The sequence below is a fragment of the Coenobita brevimanus genome, chromosome 79 (assembly GCF_032717465.1).
Source record: "Coenobita brevimanus isolate Jiangsu-jjx chromosome 79, ASM3271746v2, whole genome shotgun sequence".
NCBI lineage: Eukaryota > Metazoa > Arthropoda > Malacostraca > Decapoda > Coenobitidae > Coenobita > Coenobita brevimanus.
The window spans coordinates 2097752-2123786 of record NC_137032.1 but is presented as its reverse complement, the minus strand read 5'-3'; the positions used below and the strand labels follow the sequence as shown (position 1 = coordinate 2123786).

The 26035-nt window shown below is 44.3% G+C and overlaps 1 protein-coding gene across 1 annotated transcript in view; it reads right to left on the bottom strand.

Annotated features, from left to right (window-relative positions):
• LOC145408939 (transcription factor AP-2-epsilon-like) overlaps nt 1-26035 on the bottom strand; it is a 289633-nt gene that overhangs the window by 65549 nt on the left and 198049 nt on the right. The window contains exons 6-7 of the mRNA XM_080279520.1: nt 24750-24810; nt 6519-6723 (exon numbers count right to left, since the gene is read on the bottom strand). Coding sequence (XP_080135646.1) covers nt 6519-6723; nt 24750-24810 — 266 coding nt within the window. The remainder of the gene's footprint in view (nt 1-6518; nt 6724-24749; nt 24811-26035) is intronic.

Genomic DNA, 26035 nt, shown 5'->3' with positions numbered 1-26035 from the left:
ACGAAAACCTTGGCCAAGATAGCATGAAAGAACTATAGCTATACAGTAAAGCATCTAAACTGCAAAAAGGCAGAGGAGAAGAATGGCGAGAAGAGAAATGGGAATGATTATGGAAGAGACGGTCAGGAGGAGGGAAACAGGAGGATGATTATTACTGGGGAAAGGGTCAGGGAAAAAGGCAAGGGAGAAAGATGGATAGATGTGAAACTGGAAAAATTATAGATGGAGGAATTGGTGATGGGACAGAGGAGAGGGTAAGCATGATAAGCAGAAGTGAGAGAAGGTGGAAGGATACAGAAGAGGGAAGAGAGGATGCATGAAAGTGAGAGGAGAAGATGATGAGATAAAAAAGAAGGAAGGATGCATGTGTTGATGTGAATAGCAATGGTTATGAGAGAACGGGTCAGTAAAAATATAATAAATAGGTTCTGGAGAAAGATTATTAAAGAAAAAAGGGTCAGAGAAAATGCATACGAGAAAAATGGGTATCAGTGGAATAGGCTTTGTTATGGAAGAGTAGCTTATTGACAGAACATAGGAGGAAGATAAATACAAGCGTAGAGGAATAACTGTGAGAGAAATGTTAAGCATACGGGCATAAGAGAAGGCGAGAATGAGGTATTGATGTGGAATGGGCATAGAAGAGAATGGGCATAAGCAAAATAAGAATGATCTAGGAAGAAAATGTTTATAAGCAAATTAACGACTGTAAGAGGCATAATAGAATACAAAAATACTAAAAACAACAAGGAGAATTTGGGATGAGTAGCCTGTAAATTAAAAAAGCACAATACCAGCAACCACATGACGAAAAATGCCAGAACAAACAAAATGAAAGGGTCGTACAGATATACAAAAGCGCTGAAAAAAGGAAGTGGCAGTTTGGGGGTAATTTCTAGGTAGATGACACAAGCAACCACAAAAGGAGGGGGAGAGAATACAATCAACAAAATCAAAGGGTAGAAAGGAAGAAGAAAATATTAAATGTCATTTTTTTTTGGGGGGGGAAAGTGGTCAGGATGATGATTATGCTTGATGATGAGTTCGTAAAAGGAAAACAGATGCCAGTGACCATGAGGGGACTGCTAGAGCTAAAACAATAAAAGGGATAGTGAAGTTAGAATTACAAAGGGCACACAGGAATAAAATTATAAGAAGGGTACTGAAGTTAGAGTTACAAAGGGTACACAGGAATAGAAAAATGCTGTCTGGCAATTTCTTGAGGGAAGGGCAGCTGGTAAGTGGAAGGCACATGCGAGGGCGGGAGCGAGCCACCACTTTCTCCCATCATTCACCCCGTAATTGGAATGATTTCGAACATCAATCACCAAGACCACAGTTGTAGGAAAATGAGGAGTCTTAGGCCTAGATCCACCCCATACCAGCTAGCGACTGTCCTTTGTCTGCCTGCCCGTCTGTCTGTGTCTAGTGAATCTCCCTCCGTCTGTCTCTCCGTTTGCCTCTGTTTCTGTATTCTCTTTCTCCGTCTTCTGTACGTCTTCTGCTTCTGCCTGGTCTCCCTGTATCTGTATATTTCTGGTCTCTGTCTCTGCCCTTTCCGTCTGTTTGTGTTTGATATCTCTCTTCTTGTTTGTATGAATCGCTGTCTATTTATTGTCTGTTTTGCTTACGTGCCTGTCTTGCTGTCTGCCTCTGTTTTGCTGTCCTCCCTGTCTCTGTCTACTATCTGTCTATCAATCTATCTGTGTGTCTGTCTGTCTTATTATTTGCCTCTCGTCGTCTGTCTGCCTGTTTGTGTCACATTTTACTGCTTTGTTTACATCTTCTACCTCGCCACTTTCAGCCAGGCACAGAACACTCCACAGAGCCTCATCCCTCTCCCCTTTGTCCCCTACGCTTATCACCCTTAAATCTACCGTCATTAATGGCCAAACTCCCACCAAAACTACAGCGTCGGGATAGTGGCCTGTTGATTCCTCCTTGGGGCGCCATTATCTCACTAACCTGGGATTACTACCAACACACAGCGGCCAACCATCGTCACCTCCACTGTTCGCTTTCCTTCCCGTCGCACCTCTTCCTAAGCGATTTATTCTGCACCTGACACCTTAGTATTCATGTGTGTTACTGATAAAAATTACGGTGCTATTAGAAAGGCATAACATGGGAGAGAAAATCAGAACGTTGTATGAAGAATTAGTCCCTGAGAAAGAAGCTCTACTAAGTCCTGCCCGCTTTCCATTCCGTCGCACCTCTTCCTAAGCGATTTATTCTGCACCTGACACCTTAGTATTCATGTGGGTTACTGATGAAAATTATGGTGCTATTAAAATGGCATAACATGGTGGACAAAATCAGGATGTTGTGTGAAGAAATAATCCCAGAGAAAGAAGTTCTGCTAAGTCCCCTGTAACCATGGAAAAATGCAGCTCAAGACCATACTCTCACTGGCTTGAGAAATGACGTAACACCTCTTCCTTAGCAATTTATTTTGAACATTTCTCCTTGATACCATCTCATATATTACTGGCGCATACCATGTCGGCTCTGAACAGCTGTAAATAATGCAAAAGATAATTTCAAAGTGTAATATAAAAAATAAATCGATAAGGACGAGGTGTTACGAAGCCTCCTACATCAAGCACACTAAGCTGAATAACAACAATCGTCTGGAAACTAAAAATAAACGTATCATACCTGAAGAGTTAACACAGATCGCGAAGGTGTATGTATGTATGTATGTATGGATGGATGGATGGATGGATGGATGGATGAAGCCTATATGTTAACGATCCAGCCAACTCATTTGTAGGGAATAGAATATTACTTTCTGAAATTCTGTTCCTAGATAATAACTCACTTCTATCCAAGTGTTAATGCTTGATGCTGCCATAGACTATTTAACCGGATGACGTAACCCTTTTCCGTTAGTCTACCATCCACCATTCGGGGGATAGGGACAGGGAGTGCGTTGAGGGACGTTTGCGTAATAAGCCTCACCGTATAAAGGCGTCCCCCTCTAACGCAGGCATAAAATACGGCCGTGTGAGGCGAGGGAGAAAGAGCATCTGGGTTGCGATCGTGTGAGATGACAACACGGACGGGACGTTTCGGGTCGAGAGGCCAATCGGCGTTTCGCACAATTTGAGGAGCAGGAGGAGAGAGATAGAGACAGAATTTCCGGTGGGGACTGACGGGGATAACCTGCGAGTCACGAGGGGGAGGAGGAGAGGAGACATTATTATTTCCCAACACGGTTCACGGAGGGAAAAAAACGCGGCGGGAAAATGGCGGGAACTCGATCCTCGGGTAGTGAGGGCAAGAGGGCGAATGCGACAGGAGGACGAATCAAGAAGGAGGACGAAATATGCAGGAAGACAAATAAGACAGCACGACGAATAAAACAGGAGGCAAATATGATAGGAGGACAAATAAGACAGGAGGACAAATAAAGCAGAAGGATCATTGAGACAGGAGGAATGAAACAGGAGGGCCTATGCGACAGGAGGCCGAGAGAGACAGGGGACGGAATGGGATAAGTGCACAAAGAGGTAACAAGAATAGTGTTTACGGTCCCTGTTGGATTAGCACCTGTCCGTGACGCATTGTGACGGTGAAATGACGGGGTTTTGGCGGAGCTTTGTGACGGAAATTTGGCGAAGATATGACGGGGCTCTGGTGGAGATGTGACGGGGCTTTGTTGGAGATGTGACGAGGCTACGAGGACAGGGCTAAGGGATAGTGAAGGGGGTTCTCACGGTCACACTGAATAAGGGTGAGATTGAATGTATGGGAAGACAGAAATCTACCCATGTATGTATGTATGTGTATGTATAGCTTAACGCCGCATCCTGTGAGGGGTGACCTAGACAAACGGACCCCTAGGAATTTCTGTCCCTAAACCTGATCAGTGTTTCTTCTTCTGTTATTCATTTTTTTTTTCCTTCATCTATCATTTACCCCAGATCATCAATTTTACCTTCTACCTGTTTATACTCGTACAATCATTTCTACATCTCTCCTTCCAGCCTGTCTCATTCTCTCCTTTCTCTCATTTCTATTCCCTCCTGTCTGTTAGTTTCCTTTCACTGTTTTTATCCCAGTTTCTCTCCTATGTCCGTTTCATTCTCTCTTCTGCCATTTTCATTCACTCAATTAGTTTCACTCTCTTCTAAGCCAGTCCACAATCTCTCTCTCTCTCTCTCTCTCTCTCTCTCTCATTTTTCTTGTTTCTTCCATTTCTGTCACTCCAACTAGTCCTTTAAACCAAAAACGTGTAAGAGATAAACCAGCAATAAAGCGAACCAGATTTAACACTGGAATGTAACTTCCTACCACACCTCTCACATACCTGGGCCCCAACACCTCTTTCTTAGTGATTTATTTTTGGATAGGACTTGTTAATATCCTTTTGTACATTCTTTATGAAGAGTATGGCGACACTGGAATGATTTACGCAACACAGAAGAGGACAGTAAGGTGAAAAAAAAAAAAATCGTTTAGGAAAAGGTGTCAGGGAGTTTGTCACTTTCTGGCATTAAATCTTTATAGGGTGTCCAGTGAGGGGGGCACTTACATTATGAGAATTTTGGGGGCAAATTTTGAGCATTAAATTCCGTATCAATTAGGGTCAAATTCTCAACAGCTAGAGAATTAATGGGCTTGTGGGCGAAACTGGCGTTCCTCAAATTGGCGTTAATCAAATTGGCGTTCCTCATTTTGGTGTTAATCAATTTGGCATTCATCAATTTGGCGTTCCTCATTTTGGCATTCATCAAATTGGCGTTCCTCAAAATTCCTCAATCAGGTTATCCATAATTATTCTCAGCATTTATAGTACTGATAAACATGGCGAAATTGGTGTTCCTCAAATTGGCGTTCGTAATAAATCCTCTGTCGGGTTATCCAGTTATTCTCAGCATTTACAGTACCGAAAAACAAGGCGAAGTTGGCTTTCCTCAAATTGGCGCTCCTCGTAACTCATCTATCAGGTTATCCTTAATTTTAGCTCCGTAGTGATTGGAAATTCGACTTATGCTATTATTTATTGCTGAAAAAACATAAACAATACACCAAGAATAACCTGTGGATTTTTTGCACAATTTTCAAGAGACTCTGTATGTAAAAAGTAACTATTCAAGAAAGTAATGATGGGAAGAAAATATAAAAAGTAACGCTATGAAAAGTAACGACAGAATAATTTTGGAAGTAACGCTATGAAAAGTAACAATAGGAAGAATATTTTAAAAGTAACTATGAAAAGTAATGATAGGAAGACAATATCAAAAGTAACGCTATGAGAAGTAACGATGGGAAGAATATTAAAAGTAACTATGAAAAGTAACGATAGGAAGACAAAATAAAAAGTAACACTATGAAAAGTAACAACAGGAAGAATATGAAAAGTAACGATGGGAAGACTATTAAAAGTAACGATATTAAAAGTAACGATCGAAGAATATTAAAAGCAACGCTAGGAAAACAATATCAAAAGTAACGCTATAAAAAGTGACGATGGGGAGACGATAAATGAATGATAAATGATAATGGAATAACAAGCATCATTTTATCATGCAGAAGACGATAAATTTAACAAAGAAAACACTATAACTTACACTGAAAACACTTCCTTTACACATTTCCATTCCTGTGTCAAAACCCAAATATACCTGCTACCCATAACCCTTTCACTCTAACTTGACCTAAAACTGCCACCTCCCAACCATGAATGCCAGTTAGAGCAACAGATTAATGCTAGAATTTGATGGTAGTCACGAAGAAGTGCTATAGGAATGATGTAGTGCAGTGCTGAAGAATTGTTCTTTCCTGCCAATGAGCTACGGGGAATAAGCTTCAAAAGGACGAAAATCTGGTTCAAGTTAAAGTAAAAATCGTATAGTATTATTTAAGCGGGCTGGATGGGTTTCGATCTAGCGGCAATCTAAACAACGGAAACATCGATGATTCATACATTTCCATTCACTAATTCAATTAAACTCCATCATACTGTATAAAACGGCAGTCACGAATATTTCCATGCATAATGTTATACAAAAACCTTTACTAATCAAATACTTTCACGATTTAAGAGATTATACATACATACATACACACACATACACAAACATACATACATACACATACATACATAACTACATACACATACATAATGTTATATAAAAATCTGCATAATTTGATAGCCCCTTCACAATACAGGATGTTATTTCCACACATAATCATATATAAATTCAACCCAGAAATCTGCAAAATAAGCAAATTACACCATTAAGAGGTTATATTATCTTGAAGGAACAGCAGAGGCACTTACCTGTGAATCTACTGTATGCGTGTCAGGCGCTGTGGTCTCTCTGAAATTGCACGAGAGAGAGAGAGAGAGAGAGAGAGAGAGAGAGAGAGAGAGAGAGAGAGAGAGAGAGAGAGAGAGAGAGAGAGAGAGAGAGAGAGAGAGGAAAAATGCACAGAAAAAGAGCACTATAAAAGGGATAACTATGGGACAAGAAGCGGGGACGTGAAGATCATGCGTTTGTGCGACTCACCTGCGTAGGACCCCACCGAGGAGGGAGGCGTTGAGGCACTCTGGCGGGGAGAGGCGACGCTGCACCTCCGCCACCGTAACTTTATATTTGGAGGTGGATGAGAGGAGGGAGAGGCGACCAGGCACGGAGCAAAACACGTCGTTACCGGACAGCATCCCAGACACACCCATGCTCTTCTCGCTCTTCAACCCTGCAACACCACACACTGCCTCAGCCCTCTGTCCAACCTCGTGTTACTTGGTTGGGGAAGGATATGTAGACGAAGGGGAGGGTGGGGAAGGCAGTAGGAGGGAGATGAAGGAGGTAAGAAGAGGTAGAAGCGAAGACAGAGGGAAGGAGGTCTACAACAAACACTAACTCACATCATTCCACACCTACTCAAACTCCCTCTCTCTAACTCCATCATTTGTTACTCGTGTCCTGTAACTATCTATCCTACACCTGTCACCATAATTTTAATTTGGAATCGATTATAGTTCCAGGTGTTTGACTTTGAATGGGGAAGTATGGTTAGGTGTGGAAGGGTGAGAGTCATGGCGGAGTGTATTTCTAATTTGGAATGGGCAATACGCTGGCAGGGGGACTGAAAAGGTAAAGAGGTCGGCTGGAGAGTGTAGGGAGGGGAAAGGAGGAGGGAAGGAGAAAGAATGGGCATGGAAGAAAAAAAAAATACTGTGAGAGAGGAAATCAAGTGTTAAGGGAATGCTGAAGAAAGCAAGGATGACAGACAAAAGTAAGAGAGGGAGGTGGAAGCATGGAGAAATATGGGATTGAGGAGGAGGGTAAGGGGGTAGAAGGAAGGAGGCAACAGGGAGGAAGTAAGATAGGTCAGAGAGAAAGGACTGTGGGACAGGAAGCTACGAGAGGGAAGGGTAGAGGAAGGAAAGCAGAAAGCAGACGGTGGCAGAGTGGAGGACAAGGTAGGAAGGCTGGGAGGAAAGGCAGGGGAGGGAATGATAGCTTTATGGTAACCAAGCAATGAAAAATCGTCGGAGGAATGGAGGGAGGAAGAGGGACGAAGACGGGGGGGGGGGGTATGGTAGGGCAATAGGAAGTAGGGAAGCGTGGGGTTGGAGGACAGGATGGGAAAGGATAGTCTGAAAGTCACCAGGCAATATGGAATCGCGAAAGGAGTGAAGGAGGAAGGGGAGAGTAGAACCATGAGACCAGAGAAAAATGTAGGACAGGATATCGCAGCATCGAGCGAACACAGTGGGTCTGGAGACCGGAAATGACAGAAGTGAAGGATAGGTATGTTTTATGACAGGATATGCCAGTCGAGAGAACAAATTAAACTTTAAGGCAAAATACAACAGAAAGATAATTATGTGTTGTGACAAAATATGATAAAACAGATACTGGTAAAGTTTTAGGACAGGATGAGATGGAACTGAAAAGAACACATGACGTTCAAGATCGGATATGATAGGATAGATAGTCGTTTTTGGACGTGACGTGACAAAACATATTAAGTTTTAGGAAAGGATATGACGGAATCGAGAGTAAATTAATTCTTTTACTTCAAGGAGTTTTGTCTGGTGGTAGCACTGATAAAAATTAAAGACATCATGCTCCTGAAGAGATTAAAACGAATTCTTCCTAAACTCTTCATTACCTGGTGTCTCTTCTTTTCGAACTGGTGGGGTTTTACGTAGTTTCCCTTAACCCATCACTACAAAGGTGCACTCTAAGCCGAACAATATCGAATGGAAGAAGCCAGAGGAAATTATAAAGTGCATCCTCAGGTTAAATCGATCTCAGGGCTGTGAAGATTTCGTTATCAGCCTAAGGTTTGGACCAGAAAGAGCGGTTCAATAAGGGCCAATCAGTGGGTGGTGAGGCGGGGGAGGAATCTCAAACATCACTTCTCGTACAAGTGTGAAGCGGCGTAATAGTGAGCCTCCAGCCAGCCAGGGGAGGGGGAGGGGAAGGGGAAGGGATCGTGGGAACTACCTAACCACAACCACAACTCTCACAACTACGGCTACCAATTCACTCAGTCAATCAGCCTCGCAACCACACCTTTCATAGCAACAAACCCAGTGGCCTGCCGTCATGCAACATAATCATCGCCCGCAATACCTCGTTCTGTCAAGCCAAAGAGATGAGAAGGAAAAGTGAAGAGTGGCGTAATCAACAGATGTGATCGCCTCAGAAGAAATGATACTGTGCAGGTGCCGTTTGTGCATCGTGAAGATTGCCACTGCGAGTGGAACAGTAAGTCCTTTTTCTTTTACACTACCTAATCTTCCATATTGGGTAATCTGCTCTACGTACTAGTATAAAATTTTGGTTCATAGTTTTTCAGATAAAAAAGGTGCAATTTGGTGGGTAAGGAACTCCATACTAGTCAGAGTATAAGACTGTACCAATATGATTATGTAAACAAAGATGCGGCAAAACAGCCAGCGTGGTGGACGCAGGAAGAGTTGGGTTTTGCAGGGGAACTGTTTTACGTCGACAGGGTATCGTTGGTAGTTGGCCTGAGGGGTGAGGGCTGTGGGGGGGGGGGGATAGTGGATGTAACGAGAGGAGGGGCAGGCGGGGCTGACGAGCTCTGGAATGGCTGAATTTTGCCGCTTGATGATTATGGCGACGATATCAGGTGCAAGAAGCTTTGGTGGTGCTGGCTGTGGTGGTGATGGTGAAGGTGGTGGTGGTGGTGGTGGTGTCGCCTCTCCCGCCATCAGCGCAGTGTGGTGGTGCAGCAAGGGTAATGTGCATTGTGGTAAGAGGTGGTGGAGGTCGGCTTACCTCCGCAGGATGCCTCCTAAGATGGATGCGTTGATACACTCCGGCGGGGAGAGGCGACGCTGCAGCTCCGACACCGTCACTTTGTACTTGGAGTTGGAGGAGAGGAGGGAAAGGCGGCCAGGCACGGACACAAACACATCCGAAGGCGTGGTCTGACACAGCTGCAACTCCTTCATCAACTGTTCATCCATCCTGCCTGCAACACGGCCGTCACGCGGGGATGTGGGGCCATGGGGGAAGGGGTGTGGGGGTGGGGGGGACCGGACAATTTTTCACAAGTGAGAGGAATCTGGCAGTCAAAGAGTTTAAATCTATCTTGATCAATTCCTTGGTAGCTGTGACTGGATTCTAGTTACTCAGGCTAATATTGGCTAGACTGAAGACAACGCCGCTGATAGATGGGAAAAGCTGGAAAGAGGGAGGAAAATGGGGGCAGGCGAGGTTCCTAGCAAGGGCATAAATTTAGCAGTATAGGGAAATTTAGCAGTATATGGGAATTTAGCAGTATAAGGGTATTTGGCAGTGTAAGGGAATTTAGCAGTATAAGGGAATTTAGCAGTATAGGGGAATTTAGCAGTATAGGGGAATTTAGCAGTATAGGGGAATTTAGCAGTATAAGGGAATTTAGCAGTATAAGGGAATTTCTTGGGCATCCTAGCTGGCTCAGGAGGACATAAAGACGCGGGGATGGAAATTTAGGCGGGAGTGGAAAGATTGCATAAACAGTACAGGGCAAATGGAACACTGATGCCATGTGTGTGTGTGTGTGTGTGTGTGTGTGTGTGTGTGTGTGTGTGTGTGTGTGTGTGTGTGTGTGTGTGTGTGTGTGTGTGTGTGTGTGTGTGTGTGTGTGAGAGAGAGAGAGAGAGAGAGAGAGAGAGAGAGAGAGAGAGAGAGAGAGAGAGAGAGAGGAAAAGGTGTATGTTCTGTGCAGCAAAGATTAATGTACACGACAGTAATTTGCTAAATGGGTACACAGGTGATTTTACAGGTGTGATAGAAGAAGGTAAAGGAGATGGAAGAGAGGAAAGGAACAGAGAAGACAAGGAGAAAAGGAAAGGGAAGGAGTGAAAGGAGCTAGCTGAAGAAGACACAGGGGAAGGGAAGGGGAGGGAATGGGAGGGAGGAAAGGAGGAGATCGCCTGGAGAAATAGGTTAAATAAAGGGCAAATCATAGCATGCTGGAAGGAGGAGATACTGAGAGGGAAGGAGACAGAGGAAACATGGATAGTAACTTTTTATATTTTACGCGTCTGATTCTGGGCCTAGATTGTACGGTCCTTTCCCTGAGGCCAAGCAGTCCAATGTCAGGCGAAAACCTAAAGCCTAGATTATTCAGTCCCTACATTTAATGCGAGGGTGACCAGCCTCGCTTCCTTCTGAGTCTCATTATGCAACAGACCCCAATCACCCCTATGGTGTAAATCCTCACAGGCCTCATCCTGTTGGAGCACCTTAACCCATTAGATCACCAGGCGTCATCTGGCAATATGGTTACCATGGTTACCACTCAGCGTAGTAAATGGTTTCCTGGGTTAAAGGAAACCATGTGGCTTGTCACTCAGTGCAGAGTCACCCGAAGGCTACAGTGCACAGGTAATATTCAGGTATGTTGGAAAAGTTATAATTTCGCTTCACTAGATCGTAACTCAAAAACTGTAAATGGACTAATGACCGCTGCTGTACAGTTACGGACATAAATACCGATCCACTCCAGTGCGATACAAAACGAGCCAACGAGCAATGAATTTCGAAACACAGTGATGCCACCTTCGGAATCTAACAAATTTTTTTGAATATTTCGTAGGGATTTTATGTATGTAAGAGCCCCCCCCCCAAAAAAAAAGGGGGGGGGGGCGATATGACTCTCCACAACTGCGTATGTCCGCCACTCCGATCGGCGCCCTTAACCCCTTCCGTACGATGACATTTTTTAAAATCTTATTTTCTTGCTACCTCCAGACGATTTTACTCAACTGTAGATATGCTTTTCGAACATTTGAGAGAGAGAGAGAGAGAGAGAGAGAGAGAGAGAGAGAGAGAGAGAGGATAGGTTATACACAAGAAAAACAAAGAGAAAAAAGGCCAAAGAAAGGAGAGGGGAAAGGAAAAGGAAAGGAAGATCAATATAAGACTATCAACCCAACAGCATGTCAGGCGTGTGCAAACCAGCCGCTACAATACATACATACATACACACACATACATACATACATACACATTCATACATACATACATACAGTACATACATATATACATCCCGGTACAGACACACATTACTTGTACACATCCACACATACATACACTGATCCAAACACACATACATACAGACATACATACATACACACATTCATACGTACATTCCGGTAGATACAGACAGACATATTTGCACACATACATACACTGATTCAAACACACACACACATACATACATACGTACATACACATTCATACATACATTCCGGTAGATACAGACAGACATATTAGCACACATCCCCACATACATACACTGATCTAGACACACACACACACACACACACACACACACACACACACACACACACAACCCCTAATCATCCCTTCGCGCCATAAAATCTTGACCCCCAATTACATCAAGGCCATGAAAACTTATCATCTTAATTACCCCTAAGAAACAGTTTAATCAAAAGTCGAGCAAAGAATCTCCCGCGAAAAAATGTAAGGGGGAGCGCTGGCCGGCATTCCTGGGAGAGAGGGAAGGAGAGAGTGGAGAGAGAGTGAAAGGAGAGAGGTAGGGAGGTTTGGAGTGGAGGGAGAGAGATAGAGAGGTTTGGAGTGGAGGGAGTGAGGTTGGGAGAGTTGGAGCGGAGGGCGTGAGGTAGAGAGGTTTGGACTGGAGGGAGTGAGGTTGGGAGGTTTGGACTGGAGGGAAAGTGGAGAGAGAATGAGAGGGGAGAGAGGCAGGGAGGTTAGGAGTGGAGGGAGAGAGGTAAGGAGGTTAGGAGTGGAGGGAGAGAGGTAGGGAGGTTAGGAGTGGAGGGAGAGACTGGAGAGAGAGTGAAGGGAGAGAGGTAAGGAGGTTAGGAGTGAAGGGAGAGAGGTAAGGAGGTTAGGAGTGGAGGGAGAGAGGTAAGGAGGTTAGGAGTGGAGGGAGAGAGGTAAGGAGGTTAGGAGTGGAGGGAGAGAGGTAGGGAGGTTAGGAGTGGAGGGAGAGAGGTAAGGAGGTTAGGAGTGGAGGGAGAGAGGTAAGGAGGTTAGGAGTGGAGGGAGAGAGGTAAGGAGGTTAGGAGTGGAGGGAGAGAGGTAGGGAGGTTAGGAGTGGAGGGAGAGAGTGGAGAGAGAGTGAAGGGAGAGAGGTAAGGAGGTTAGGAGTGGAGGGAGAGAGGTAAGGAGGTTAGGAGTGGAGGGAGAGAGGTAGGGAGGTTTGGAGTGGAGGGAGAGAGGTACGGAGGTCTGAAGTGGAGGAAGAGAGGTAGTGAGGTTAGGAGTGGAGGGAGAGAGGATGGATGGAGAAAGGTGGGAAGTGAGAGAGTGGAGGAGACTGGTAATGGAGGGACAGATAGTAGGAAGGGGGAGAGAGAGAGAGAGAGAGAGAGAGAGAGAGAGAGAGAGAGAGAGAGAGAGAGAGACGGAAGGATGGCGACAAGTAGCTGGGTAGGAAGGGAGAAAAGTACGTAGGGAGGGAGGAAGCGAGGTAAGTAGGCAGCTGGGAGGGAGGAAGGGAGCGAGGGAGGGATGTAGGGAGTGGCGATAGGAAGGGAGAGAAGTAGGGAGCGAGGGAAGGAGGGAGGAAGGAAGGGAGCGTCCATCCAAACTCTCCCTGGGCTGGCCGCACCCACTCAGGCAGATAATTTCTTTCCAAAACTAAGCACTTTAATTAAAATCCCAAAAATGTCAGCCACTCCAGTAATGTTCAGGGAGGGGAAGGGAGGGAGAGGAATATTAGGGGAGGGAGAGGGGGAAAAGAGGGGAAAGGGAGGGAAAGCGAAGAAAGGGAGGCAGGGAGGGATGAAAGGGCAGAAAGGGGGCTGGGAGGGAGGGGAATATTAAGGGAGGAAGGGAGAATACTAAGGGAGGAAGAGGGGGAAAGGAGGTGAAAGGGAAGAAAGGGGGGAGGGAGGGGGGGCAATATTAAGGGTGGAAGGGTGGAGAATATTAAGAGAGGGAGAGGAGGTGAAAGGGAAGAAAGGGAGGGAGGAAGGGAGGGGAATATTAAGGGAGGGTGGAGAATATTAAGGGAGGGAGAGGGGGAAAAAAGGGGAAAGGGAGGGAAAGCGAAGAAAGGGAGTCAGGGGAATATTAAGGGAGGGAGGGGGAAAAGAGGGGAAAGGAGGGAAAGCGAAGAAAGGGAGACAGGGAGGAAGGGGAATATTAAGGGAGGGAGAGGGGGAAAGGGGGTGAAAGGGAAGAAAGGGGGCAGGGAGGGAGGGCAATATTAAGGGTGGAAGGGAGGAGAATATTAAGAGAGGGAGAGGAGGTGAAAAGAAAGAAAGGGAGAGAGGGAGGGGAATATAAAGAGTGAGAAAGGGTGACTGGGGGTGAAGGGAAGAAAGGGAGGGAGAGAGGGAAATATTGAGGAAGTGAGGGTGTAGGGGGGGATGAGAGAGAGAGAGAGAGAGAGAGAGAGAGAGAGAGAGAGGAATTTTATGGGAGGGAGAGTAGTGGAAGCGACAGAAGAATCGAGAATGAAGAGAGAGAATGAGGGGGGGGGGGAGAAATGAGTGGAAACAGGAAGAAAGGGTGAAGGGAACGAGATTTATGGAAAGAAATATGGGTAAAGGGAACTACAGAAGGAAGAGAGAGGGAGAGAACAGGAGGGATCTAGGAAGAGAAGAAAGAAGATGGAGAAGAGGAAGCAGAGAGGACGGAAAGACAAGGAAAGACAGAGGGGGAGAAACGCGAAAGAGAAAAGGGAGAGAGGGACGCGAGGGAGGGAAATGAGAAGGAAAAAGGGAGGGAGAGGAGGGAAAGGATGAGGGAGGGAAGGAGAAGCGAGGGAGAGAAGCATGAGGGAGGAAGGGAGGGAGAGAAGCGAGGGAGGGTAGGGGATCCAGTAAGAAAAGTTTAGGTAAGGTCGGATGCTGGGCCAAAAAATTCTAGACAGTTTTAACAACACGATGGAGGCCATGGGAGGCAGTGCTCATCATCATCATCATCATCATCATCATCGTCTTTACTACAACCATCATCATCGTTCCTACTACCACCACCACCACCATCATCATCGTTATCATCATCATATTTCCCACTTTATTTGCTATTAAAGACAGCAAATTAATGAATCTTTATCAATAATCTCAATGCAACAGCTGCTTATAATTCTTCGTACCGACAGTCAATTTTATGCAGCTACGAACAAGCCTCCCAAACTGACTGCATTAAACTGAAGCCTGGCAGTAATGGGGGGAATTTGGGTGATGTGCGTACTGAGAGATGTTTAACGAGAATGAGGGCCTATTATGGACGGGAACAGAATGGTGTAGTGTGGTGTGGTGTGGTGTGGTGGGGTGTACAGACAGATGGGATGCAGTATGGAGTGGTGTGGTGAAGGAAGAAGAGTTGCACTGTGAAGAAATGAGCAGTGTGGCCTTGTGTACGTTGATATTGTGGTGCAGGGAGCGACAATGTGAAGTACAGTATGGTGAAATGTGATGCAGTGTGGAAAAGGTGTGGAAATGGTGAAGTGTGGTGTGGTGTGGTGCAGTGAGGCAGGATACTTAATGATGTACTGCCATATGGTATCACGAAAATGAAAAGGATACACATCAAGTTTGAAGCAATTCTGTTTTCACCGAACTTGGCCTAAAATTGCCATCTCTCCATCTGAAATGCAAAAGTGTAACAAAACATTAGCACTGGAATATGATGCCAGTCACGAAGAGGTGCTATGGAAAGGATGCACTGCAGAGGCATAGTATTGTCTCTTTCTGCCACTGAGCTACGTGAAATAAGCAAAGGCGAAAATCTGGGCCAAATTAAGGTGAAAAGAGCACAGTTTACAATGTGATTTTTTGTTCCTCTTCCTTCCTAGGTCATACGTGGGGGAAATAAGGCTATAATGCTAAAAATAAGATGAATAATAGTTTAGAATCAGCCATCCTGTAGCTGGTAACCCCAAATATTAGAATAAAATAGTTACGATGGAAATGATGCTGGTGATTTGAGAATGCGGTAGTGATGAGGGCAGAATGTAATCAAAGACCTCACTCTGCCTCAAAAGGATGCTGTCACTTCGCCTCCCACCAGACAACACCCATAAGTCGCCATATTCCTAGAGATATTTTCCTCACTCTGTTTTCCTGGGTACTCTCTTGTCCCGTAGCCCTTTCCTCCTCACCCTTCCTTTCCCCCTTTTCCTCCTCCCCAATCGTTTCCTACGTTCCTCCTCCCCCTATCCTTCCCCCTTTTCCTCCTCTCTCTATCCTTCCATCAGTTCCTCTTCATCCTATCCTTTCCCCTGTTCCTCATCCTCTACCCTTCCCCCTTTTCATCCTCCCCCTATCCTTCCCCATTTTCCTCCTCCCCTATCCTTTCCCGTTTTCCTCCTCCCCCTATCCTTTCCCTTTTTCCTCCTCTCCCTTCCCTCCTTTCTTTCCAAGTCGCTCAATTTCCTCCTTCCTTCCCTTCCCTTCTACACGTCCCTCCCCTATTCCCTCTTCCCTCTCCGTCTTCTCCTCTTCCTTCCTCCCCACTTCTCACGCCGGTCAGACTGGAGGGCTCAGTTTGTTTCCCCCTTGTATCTGTTCACCAATCATTTCATTTGGGGACTTGGATAGAACCCGGGTACTGCAGGCCGTGTGCTAGGGGAAAATTAAGACTTAGAAAATTAATGATTGCCTTAATGACCATCGTGCCGTCGATACGCATCCATCATCATCATCATCATCATCATCATCTTCTTCTTCTTCTTCTCTTGTTATTTTCTTCTTTTTCTTCTTCCTCCAACATCTCTTCTTCTTCTTCTTCTTCTTCCCCACCACCTCTTCTTCTTCTTTTCTCCACCATTTCTTCTTTCTCCACCACCTCTTTTTCTTCTTTCTCCACCATTTCTTTTCTTCTTCTTCTTCTTCTTCCTCCACCACCTACTCTTCTCCTTCCTCATCAGCTTCCTCCACCTCCTTCTCTCGTGTTGTTGTTGTTGTTCTTCTTCTTCTTCTTCTCCTCCTCGTCCTCCTCCTCCTTCCTTTCCTTTCCCTTCCCTTCCCTTCCCTTTCTCTACTTCTTCTTCCCATTTTCATATCTTGATGTGTTTCAGTATGTTCATTCTTCTTGTTCTTCGTTCACTCCCTCTTCCCCTTCCCTTTCTTTTATGTGTCTCTCCCAGTATGCCATGCCAATTATTCTGAGTGATTTGATAGAGAGAGAGGGGGAAAAAATAATCTTCACCGTGACATGAAGGCAAAGTGCTCTATATGACCAGTTTTCAAATTTTAAAAAAATGTGTGGCATGTAACTTTCATCTACTAATCATCCACGTATGTTTATAAATTGATATGGCAGCCTCCCAGCTCTCCACTTTCATTGCCTGCCACTAAAATAACACACATATTTTCAAAGACTTCTCTCCCTGATATTTCTCTTCCATAAAAAATATCGTTCACAGCCTCCATCCCCTCTTTCAGTTTTTCATAAATGATCCAACACTGAAGGTGAACTCAGGTCAAGAGGTCAATTGAGATTGTTTTTTACATGCGTCACTATAAAATGGCTTCTTTATAACAATGATAATAATAATGATGATGATAATAATAATAATAATAATAATAATAATAATAATAATTATTATTATTATTATTATTATTATTGGAAGGAACTTGAGTGTAAAGTGGAGGGACTGTAAGAAAATGTTCTGGAAAGAGGTGAAAAGAGTAAGACAGGGTGGAAGTGAAGTTAGCAGGGGAGTGAAAGTTAAAAATGGTAGATTACTAGTGGAGAAGGGAGATAAAGTGAGCAGATGGAGAGAACACTTTAAGGAACTGTTGAACGTGGAGGATGGAAGTAATGCGAGTATAAGTGGCTGGGGAATGGCTGGGAGAAGGAGGGAGGTGAGAAGGCAGGAAGAAATCAGTAGGATAGAAGTTGTGGAAGCAATGAAGAAAGTTAAATCAGGGAAAGCCCCAGGAATTGATGGAGTGTGTGGTGAAATGCCGAAGCATGGGGGAGAGATAGTAGTAGAATGGATGTGGAAGATGTGCAGATTGGCCTGGGAGGAAGGTAGAGTCCCGGATGATTGGAAGTCAGGTATAATTATTCCCTTGTACAAAGGAAAAGGGGAAAAAGAAGTGTGTGGTAATCATAGGGGCATTTGTCTTCTTAGTATAATAGGAAAAGTGTATGGTAGGATACTTATTGACAGAGTCAGAGAAAGAACAGAGAAATTAGTTGGAGAAGAACAGGGAGGCTTTAGGAAGGGAAGAGGTTGTGTAGATCAGATATTCATTCTCAGATCTTTAGTGGAAAAGTTTCTAGAGAAGGGAAAGAAGTTGTATGCGGCTTTCATGGATTTGGAGAAAGCATATGACAGGGTGGATAGACTAGGACTGTGGAAAGTGTTAAGAATATATGGAGTAGATGGGAAGTTGTTGAATGCTGTGAAGAGTATGTACGATGGTGCGAAGGCTGCAGTGCGTGTGGATGGTGAACTAAGTGAATTTTTCTCTTTGAAAGTTGGGTTGAAACAGGGATGTGTCATGTCTCCATGGTTGTTCAATCTGTACATGGATGGGGTAATAAAAGAGGTACAAGGTAGGGTAGTGGATGTTGGAGTGGCCCTGGTGAGAGAGGATAGTGTTTGGAAACTCCCCGTACTGTTGTTTGCAGATGATACTGTGTTGTTGAGTGAAGACGAAGGGGAGCTGCAAGGCTTGGTGGATGAGTTTGAGAGAGTGTGTAAGAAACGGAATCTAAAGGTGGATGTAGGGAAGAGTAAAGTGATGGTCTTTGAGAGAGGTGAAGTCAGTGAATGTACAGCGAGGTTGGATGGTGAGGAATTGGAAAATGTGAGTACGTTTAAGTACTTGGGTAGTGTGATGAGTAAGGATGGAGGTTTGGAGGGTGAAGTGCTTGAAAGGGTACAGCAGGGAAGAAAGGTTGCTGGTTCTTTGAAAGCAGTGATAAGAAACAGGGAAGTGAGCATGGAAGTGAAAAAGTTACTACATGACAGTATTGTGATACCAACTCTAACGTACGGAAGTGAAGCTTGGACGTTGTTGGAAGGACACAAATCAAGACTGAGAGCTGTGGAAATGAGTTATTTAAGAGGAGCCTGTGGAGTCACATGGAGAGACAGGCTGACGAATGAGGATATAAAGGAGAGTTGTGCTGTTGATGTGGATGTGATAGGAAGCGTTATGAGGAACACACTGAGGTGGTTTGGCCACGTGGAGAGGATGGAGGGTGAAAGACTGACGAAGAGAGTGTATGTGAGTGAGGTGGAGGGGGAAAGAGGGAGGAGGAGGCCGAGGATGAGATGGAGAGATGGGGTGGAGAGGTATATAAAGAGGGGGGTGTGATTTGGGAGCAGGGGAGTGAAATGGCGGGGGACAGGGCGACTTGGAGGCGATTTGTTTGTGGCCACCCCGAACGGGATTGAGGCGTCTGGCAATAGATAGATAGATAGATAATAATAATAATAATAATAATAATAATAATAAAAGTCTGGAGGATGCAAGAAATTCCACAATAAATGGTTTCTCTAAAATAATAATAATAATAATAATAATAATAAAAGTCTAGAGGATGCAAGATATTCCACAATAAATGGTTTCTCTAAAATAATAATAATAATAATAATAATAATAATAATAATAATAATAATAGTAATAATAAATACATAAATAAAGTGTGGACGGTGCAAGAAACTTAAATAAAAAGTAATGAGATTTAAGTGGTTAAAAGAGAAAGAGAGGGAAGATGAAGGAAGAGAATTAAGATTACCACGGAAGAAAGGAGGTGGAAGAGAGAGACAGACTTTAATTACAAGAGGTAGGGGAGGAGGAAAAGAAAATGACGTGGAAAAGAAGGAGAGAAGAGAAACTTTGGCTTAGGAAGGAAGAGGAAAAGGAAGAAACTGAGGAAGGAAAGGAAAGGAGGAGAGGAGTAAAACAAAATAGGGGCAGAGGAAGGAGACATGCAGGGATGGAGACAGAGATCTGAGACAGAGATCTGGGTAGGAAGAAAGAAGAAGGAAAGAAAAGGAAAAAAAGAGGAGGATGAAGGAGAGGACTTGAGAACAAAGAAATGAGTAGGAAGGAAAGGGAGAAAAAGAGGGGAAGGGGGGAGGAAAAGACTACGAATGTGACTGAAAAATGGGACGGAGGAGGTGGGGAAAAGATGGTCGAGAAAAACAAGCTAAAAAATATTCGACAAAGAAGGAAGAGAAATTAAGGAAAGTAAAGAAGAGGGGACTGGAATATAGAAAGAATGAATGAAGAGGGATGAGATGCAAGGGAAGGGGAGCAATGAGTCAGGAGAAAAATACTAAGAGGGGGAGGATGAAGGAAAGACAGGGCGGACGAAAGAGGAGGACACGAAGGACGAGAGGGAAAGCAAAGTAGTTTAAAAGTAGAAAAACTAATGGAACAACTGCACTGCTTCCCCTCCATTGTCTTTTTGGGTCCATGGCTCTTGTGTTTCCAGTCAAGCGGTCTTTTAGGATGGTAATGTATGTAAATCTAACTATAACCACTACCACCCCTGCCCCTGTCCCTGTCTGTCCCTATTCCAGTCACCCCTACCCCTGCTCCAGTCCTGTCTCTGTCCCTACTTCCATCACCCCTACCTCTGCTCCTGCCACTCCAATCCCTACACCTACCCATACCTCCATCCCTGACTACATCCTTAAACCCCTGCCCCTCCTGTCCGTTTCTACCCCTATCCATACTCCTACCATCCCTACCCTTACATGCATCCCTGCCCCTGTACCCCTACTCTTGTCCCTGTCTCTACCCCTACCCTTACCCATATCCACGCCCCTACCCTAAACCCTGCCTTCCTCCCCCATCCCCTCCCTCACCACCCCCTGTAACTGCCCCTCCCCCTAAACAAAGATCACTCCCCCCCCCCCTCACCCCACACTGACAGGATAAGATGGGCTCCCGTTTCACTTCGTTGGTATTCAGAAAGATTCGTTCGTGTCTTTGGTGTTTAAGAGGACACATGTATAAAGAATCTCAACTTTTAATATTCGTCTCCTATATATTAGTGAAGTGTAATTGTGTATCTGTATATTATGTGAGAGGGCCGTCGCGAGAATAAAAAGATTTCCATGTATTAATTTCTGTCCCAACTCAGTAACGACTTCCTTATCACAACATGCTAAAACTAACACCAATGCTACTGCTACTACCACCACCAGTACCACCACCACCATCATCACCATCACATCAATTTTACTCTCTCATCCTCGTCTGTCTCCACCTAGTTCTCTCTCTCTCTCTCTCTCTCTCTCTCTCTCTCTCTCTCTCTCTCTCGTGAGCAATGGCATCTGGGAAAAAACGAAGGAAATAGAGACAGGTCACCACGCCTTGGAACCACCAGATGGGGCATGGAGAAGGCCAATTTGATTTTTTTTTTTTTTTTTTCCCTGCTCAATCGACGGGGCCCGCGGACAAAGTGGCGGCCTCTGGTAACGTGAGGACCAGACTCTATTAACGAGGGTGATAACGGGACAGGCAACGACCACGGGGGCAGAGAGATAAAGGGAGGAAGCGTCAAGAAATCTGAGGCTAAAAATAAAGTGGTAGGATTTCAGGTGTTGTTGAGGGGAAAATGAAAGGTGTTTGGACGAAAATGGGTTCTGAGAGAGAGAGAGAGAGAGAGGGGGGGGGGTTGCTGAAGGGGGGGTAATGTTTCGACGAAATGGCTGGAAAAAATGAGTTCTGAGAGAGAGAGAGAGAGAGAGAGAGAGAGAGAGAGAGAGAGAGAGAGAGAGATAGTGAGTGAACACGCCAACAGCAAGCAGAATACAAGTGGTGGTGGAAGCGGGGTAAAAAATAAATTCGACACCATAAATAGAGAAAAAATGGAAATAGTTTTTAACCCTTCCTCAAATGACGACAAATATAAAAAGGAGTGAGATCGATAGCAGGCAGTCAGAATAAAATTTTTAAACCCTTTCACTCCGATGACGTGACTTTCCCTTTCACTCAAAATCTTCAGACGATTTTAGCCAGATTAGGATGGAGTTTTTGACCTGAAGGGATTAAGTACGGCCTTCATTAACCCCTTCAGCACGAGAGAGGTTTCCTAAGGTGGGTCTGTAAGTAGCAAGAATTAAGAAACCGAAAAATACTGAAAATACTAACTCATTTCACTAACTCATTAATGCCGAGTGTCATCTAATGGGACGGAACAAGGAATTTTAAAACGATAATTATTAAAGGGAAACGCCAAAATCTAGCCTGCGACCTTCGCGACTACGTGTTCGTAGTCGGAGGGCGGTACGGTATAAAAAAAAAAAAAAAAAAAAAAAATCCGATTGTCACTGGACATTAATTACCCGAAAGGCGTCAAAGTATTCCAGGGATCAACTCCTTCAATACGATGGCGATTTATTATTATTATCATTATTATTATTATTAAAATCGTCATTATTATTATTATTATGGATATTTCCGGTCGATATGTTTACTTCGACAGGTAACTCTGACGTATTAAAAACCTCCATTAATCCCTTCTGTGATTAGTACAGGTGGCTCATATATACAGACTGACACCAGAGGATTTCGTTCGACTGCGAGAAATCCTAGCAGTGAAAAGGCTAACTTCTTTAATCATTTTATTATTATTATCAAGAGACGAATTTTTATATAGCGCAAAAAAGGTCTCTCCCATTGACAGAAGGAAAACACTACGTTCCGGTAAGCCAAGCCCTGTGTGTGTGTGTGTGTGTGTGTGTGTGTGTGTGTGTGTGTGTGTGTGTGAACGTGAGTATGTTTGAGCTTGCAAATGCCCATATTTTTTATTTGCGTGTTTTGATGTGTGTGGGTCTGTGCATGTGTGTACGTGTGTGCATGTATGAGGGCATGTGTGTATGAACCCGAGCCAAGTCCAGCCCAACCCCGGCCGGACAGTGCCTATAAAACACCCGAGTATCATTAAAAACATAAAACCCGGGGTCAATATTTTGGTTTAATATTTTGATAAAGCGTGGCGAGATCAAAGCCCAACCCAGCCACACCGTTATGAGATTTTCCTCTGACAATTCCCCTCCTCCCCTTTCCCCTCCCCTTTCCCTTTCCCCTCTTTTCATCTGCCTCACCCCCTTCTCTCTCCCCTTTCCCTTTCCCCTCATTTCATCTGTCTCACCCCCCTTTCTCTCTCCCCCTTCCCCTCGTTTCATCTGTTTTCATCTTTCTCCTCTTCTGATACTCTTGCCTCCCTCCCTTCTCTCTCTCTTGCCTTCTCTGTCAGTTCCCCTCTTCCCCTTTTTCTCTACCCTTTCCCCTTTCCAATATTCTCTTCTCCTCCCTTTCCATCCCTTTCTTTTTCTTCTTTTACATGACTTTGCTTTGGCTGTCAGCTTATGTGGGGTTCCCTTTCCTCCTCTTCCACGTCCCCTCTTCCCCCTTATGTCTCCCTTTCCCCCCTCTTTTCATTTGTTTCATCTCTCCCTTCTCCTGATACTCTCCCTTCACACTCCCTTTCCTTCTCTGTCAGTTTCCCGCTTCCTCTTTTCTCTCCTCTCTCCCCTTTCCCCTCTTTTCATCTGTCTCATCCCTCTCCTCTTCTAATGCTCTCTTTTCCCCTCTCTTCATCCTGTCTTTCTCTTTTATCCTGTTTTTACTCTTCCTTTATAAGATTTTGCTTTGACTGTCAGCTAATCTGAGTCGCCTTTACTCTTCCAGATCTCTTCTTCCCCCTTCATCCTCTCTCTCTCTCTCTCTCTCTCTCTCTCTCTCATACGTTCCTATGTCTTCTACCCCTTCCTTCTTTTCTTCCTCTCCAAACTCTTTCCTCTCTGTCTCCCTCTCAACATCTCACCGTCCCCCTGGCCTCGCAGGATGTTAAGAGTTGTAATGAAATCTGTGTTGCTGGTAGAACAGACGAGAATATAAAGGTGTAAAATGCAAAGTAAACCGTTATGGAAAAGGATGTCAGAGTCTAATCCAGCCTTCACACGACCCAAAGAAGTGCTGTAATTATAATCTGCGTTGCTAGTGGAACAGAGGAGAATATAGGAGTGTAAAATGCAAATTAATTCACTGTGAAAGGTGTCGCAAAGTTTAATTCAACTGACAAGAGAAGCAGAGATTTGTAATGCTTTGCTAAGTTTTAAGAGAAGCAAGTTGTAAGTGGAGGACGATAATATTACAGCGAGTGGACGTAAGCCTCAGGTTCAAGTGCCATCAATGAGTGCCAAGTGCGAGGTAACAGTATATCTGGAAATACGAGGACGAGCTGTTGTCCGTTGGCGCACGCACGTCAAGTGGGTGTAAATGAACTGCGCTTGTATATGATGGACGTTAAGGTGAGGGTATAAAGAAAAAAAAAAAAAAAAAAAGGAGAAACAAAAGGAAAAAAGTATATACGGAGTTAAAATCTCCTAAAATTAATATATGGTGTGGAAAAGCAATTTATAAAATATATGCGAAGTGAAAAATATCCTAAAATTGATAGAGTACAAAAAATCACCTTTAAATCATATATTGAGTGGAAAAAGTGCCTAATACAGGATAGGTGAAAAGTGGAAAATCTCTCTCTCTCTCTCTCTCTCCTTATCGAACCATTATGGAACGCATACTTAATATTCTAAACTGTTTGGCTCATATATCACTTCACTGGGTGTCAAAATGTTCACTATATAGCTATTTATCGTTTCTTAGTGGATCACAATTTATGTCCGCAACTGTACACATCCTTTCACTACTCCGGTCCATTGGTACACTTTCTTTCCCCACTTTTGTCCACTGCGAAAATATTATAGTCACTCTCGTCCCTAGATAGACATTCTTCTTGTACTCTGGTCCATGGTACACATTTTTAGGCTGCTCTGGTCCACCGGTATGCATTCTTACGGTACTGTGGTGCACTGGTACACATTCTTACGGTACTGTGGTCCACTGGTACACATTCTATCGCTACTCTGGTCCATATCACTACTTTGGTCCACCAATAAACATTAAATCGCTACTCTGGTCCACTGGAACATATTCTTACGGTACTCTGGTCCACCAACACATATTCTAATGTTACTCTGGTCCACCGGTACACATTCTTATGGTACTCTGGTCCATCGCTACACATTCTTACAGTACTAAGGTCCACCGGCACATTCTTACATTACTCTGGTCCACCGGTACACATTCTTATAGTACTAAGGTCCACCGGTACATTCTTACATTACTCTGGTCCACTAGTACACATACTTACAGTACTCTGGTCCATCACTAAACATTCTTATAGTACTTTGGTTCATCGCTACACATTCTTACGTTACTCTGGTCCACAGGTACACATTCTTACGGTACTGTGGTCCATGGGGGAAGCCTGACTTACCAAAGCCATCGTGTTTAAAGATGTCGCCTGTGATTAACGCCGGTTCAGACTCTAGCACGCCCTGTGGGGGGAAGAAAAGAGAAAAAAAATTAATGGCAGTCTCCCTTATATTTTCTTATTATCTTCTCACTGCTTAAGCTTCTATGTGGAATTAGAGATGATGATGATGATGATGATGATGATGATGATGATGATGGTGGTGGTGGTGGTGGTGGTGTTTGGTGAAGGTGCTGGTGATGACGATGAATAGGGTGAAGGTGTTGGTGATGATGATGGTAATATTGATGGTGATGATAGTGATGATGACCATGACCAAGACGATGATGAAATAGGTGAAAATGATGATGATGATGAAGTTGAAGATGATGATGATGATGATGATGATGAATGTCAGACTTCAAGATTAGATTAGCAAAGGTAAACACAGCCAAGGAGAAAAGGTTACCTAAAAATTCACCTCACCTTCCTCTCACCTGACTCTGATTGGCTAATTTTCCATGCGAGAGAGAGAGAGAGAGAGAGAGAGAGAGAGAGAGAGAGAGAGAGAGAGAGAGAGATGCAGGAAGGGATCAACCATAAGCCATTAACAAACCTAAAAAATAATAAAAATCGCTTGACAGGTGAGAATTAAAAAAAAAAAAATGTCGCTGTGTTGAAGGAATTAAAAGTTATCTTATGGTCGCTCCTCAGACGACTAAAATCGTCTGGGTGTCGCTGGAATAAAAATCGTCTGGAGGCAATAGGAAGGAAATCGTCTGAAGGCAGCAAGAATAACAATAAATAAAGGCGTCATTGGAATAAAGGCGTTAATGGAGACGGGTTCGATCTTCTTTACTATCATGGCCTTCTAACCTAATATCTATCTATGTACCCATCTATCTATCTATCAATCTATCCACCCATCTATCTATAGCCAAACCCCTAAATCCTGGAAAGCGCGACCACAAACAAACTACCATCATGTCAACCTGTCCTCCACCGTCACGCTGCCCCCCCTCCAACTCGCACCCACCCACCCTCTCTCATATACCAGAATAATATACAAAAAGACGTCACCTCTAATTGAATATAAACGGCCGCCTTTCCACGCTCTTCCAAGGATCCCAGCCGTCAACAGCAGCCCGTCAAGGTGTGTTGTGCCTAATGATGTTCCTCAATTTACCTGTACCTGCTGAGCCCCCCCTTCCCCCTTCCTCCTCCCTACCTCCCCCCAACCCGTCTCTCAGCCCTTACCCCTATTACCTCTTCCCTCCCCCTCTCATCCCCCCACTCCTCTCATCTCCACT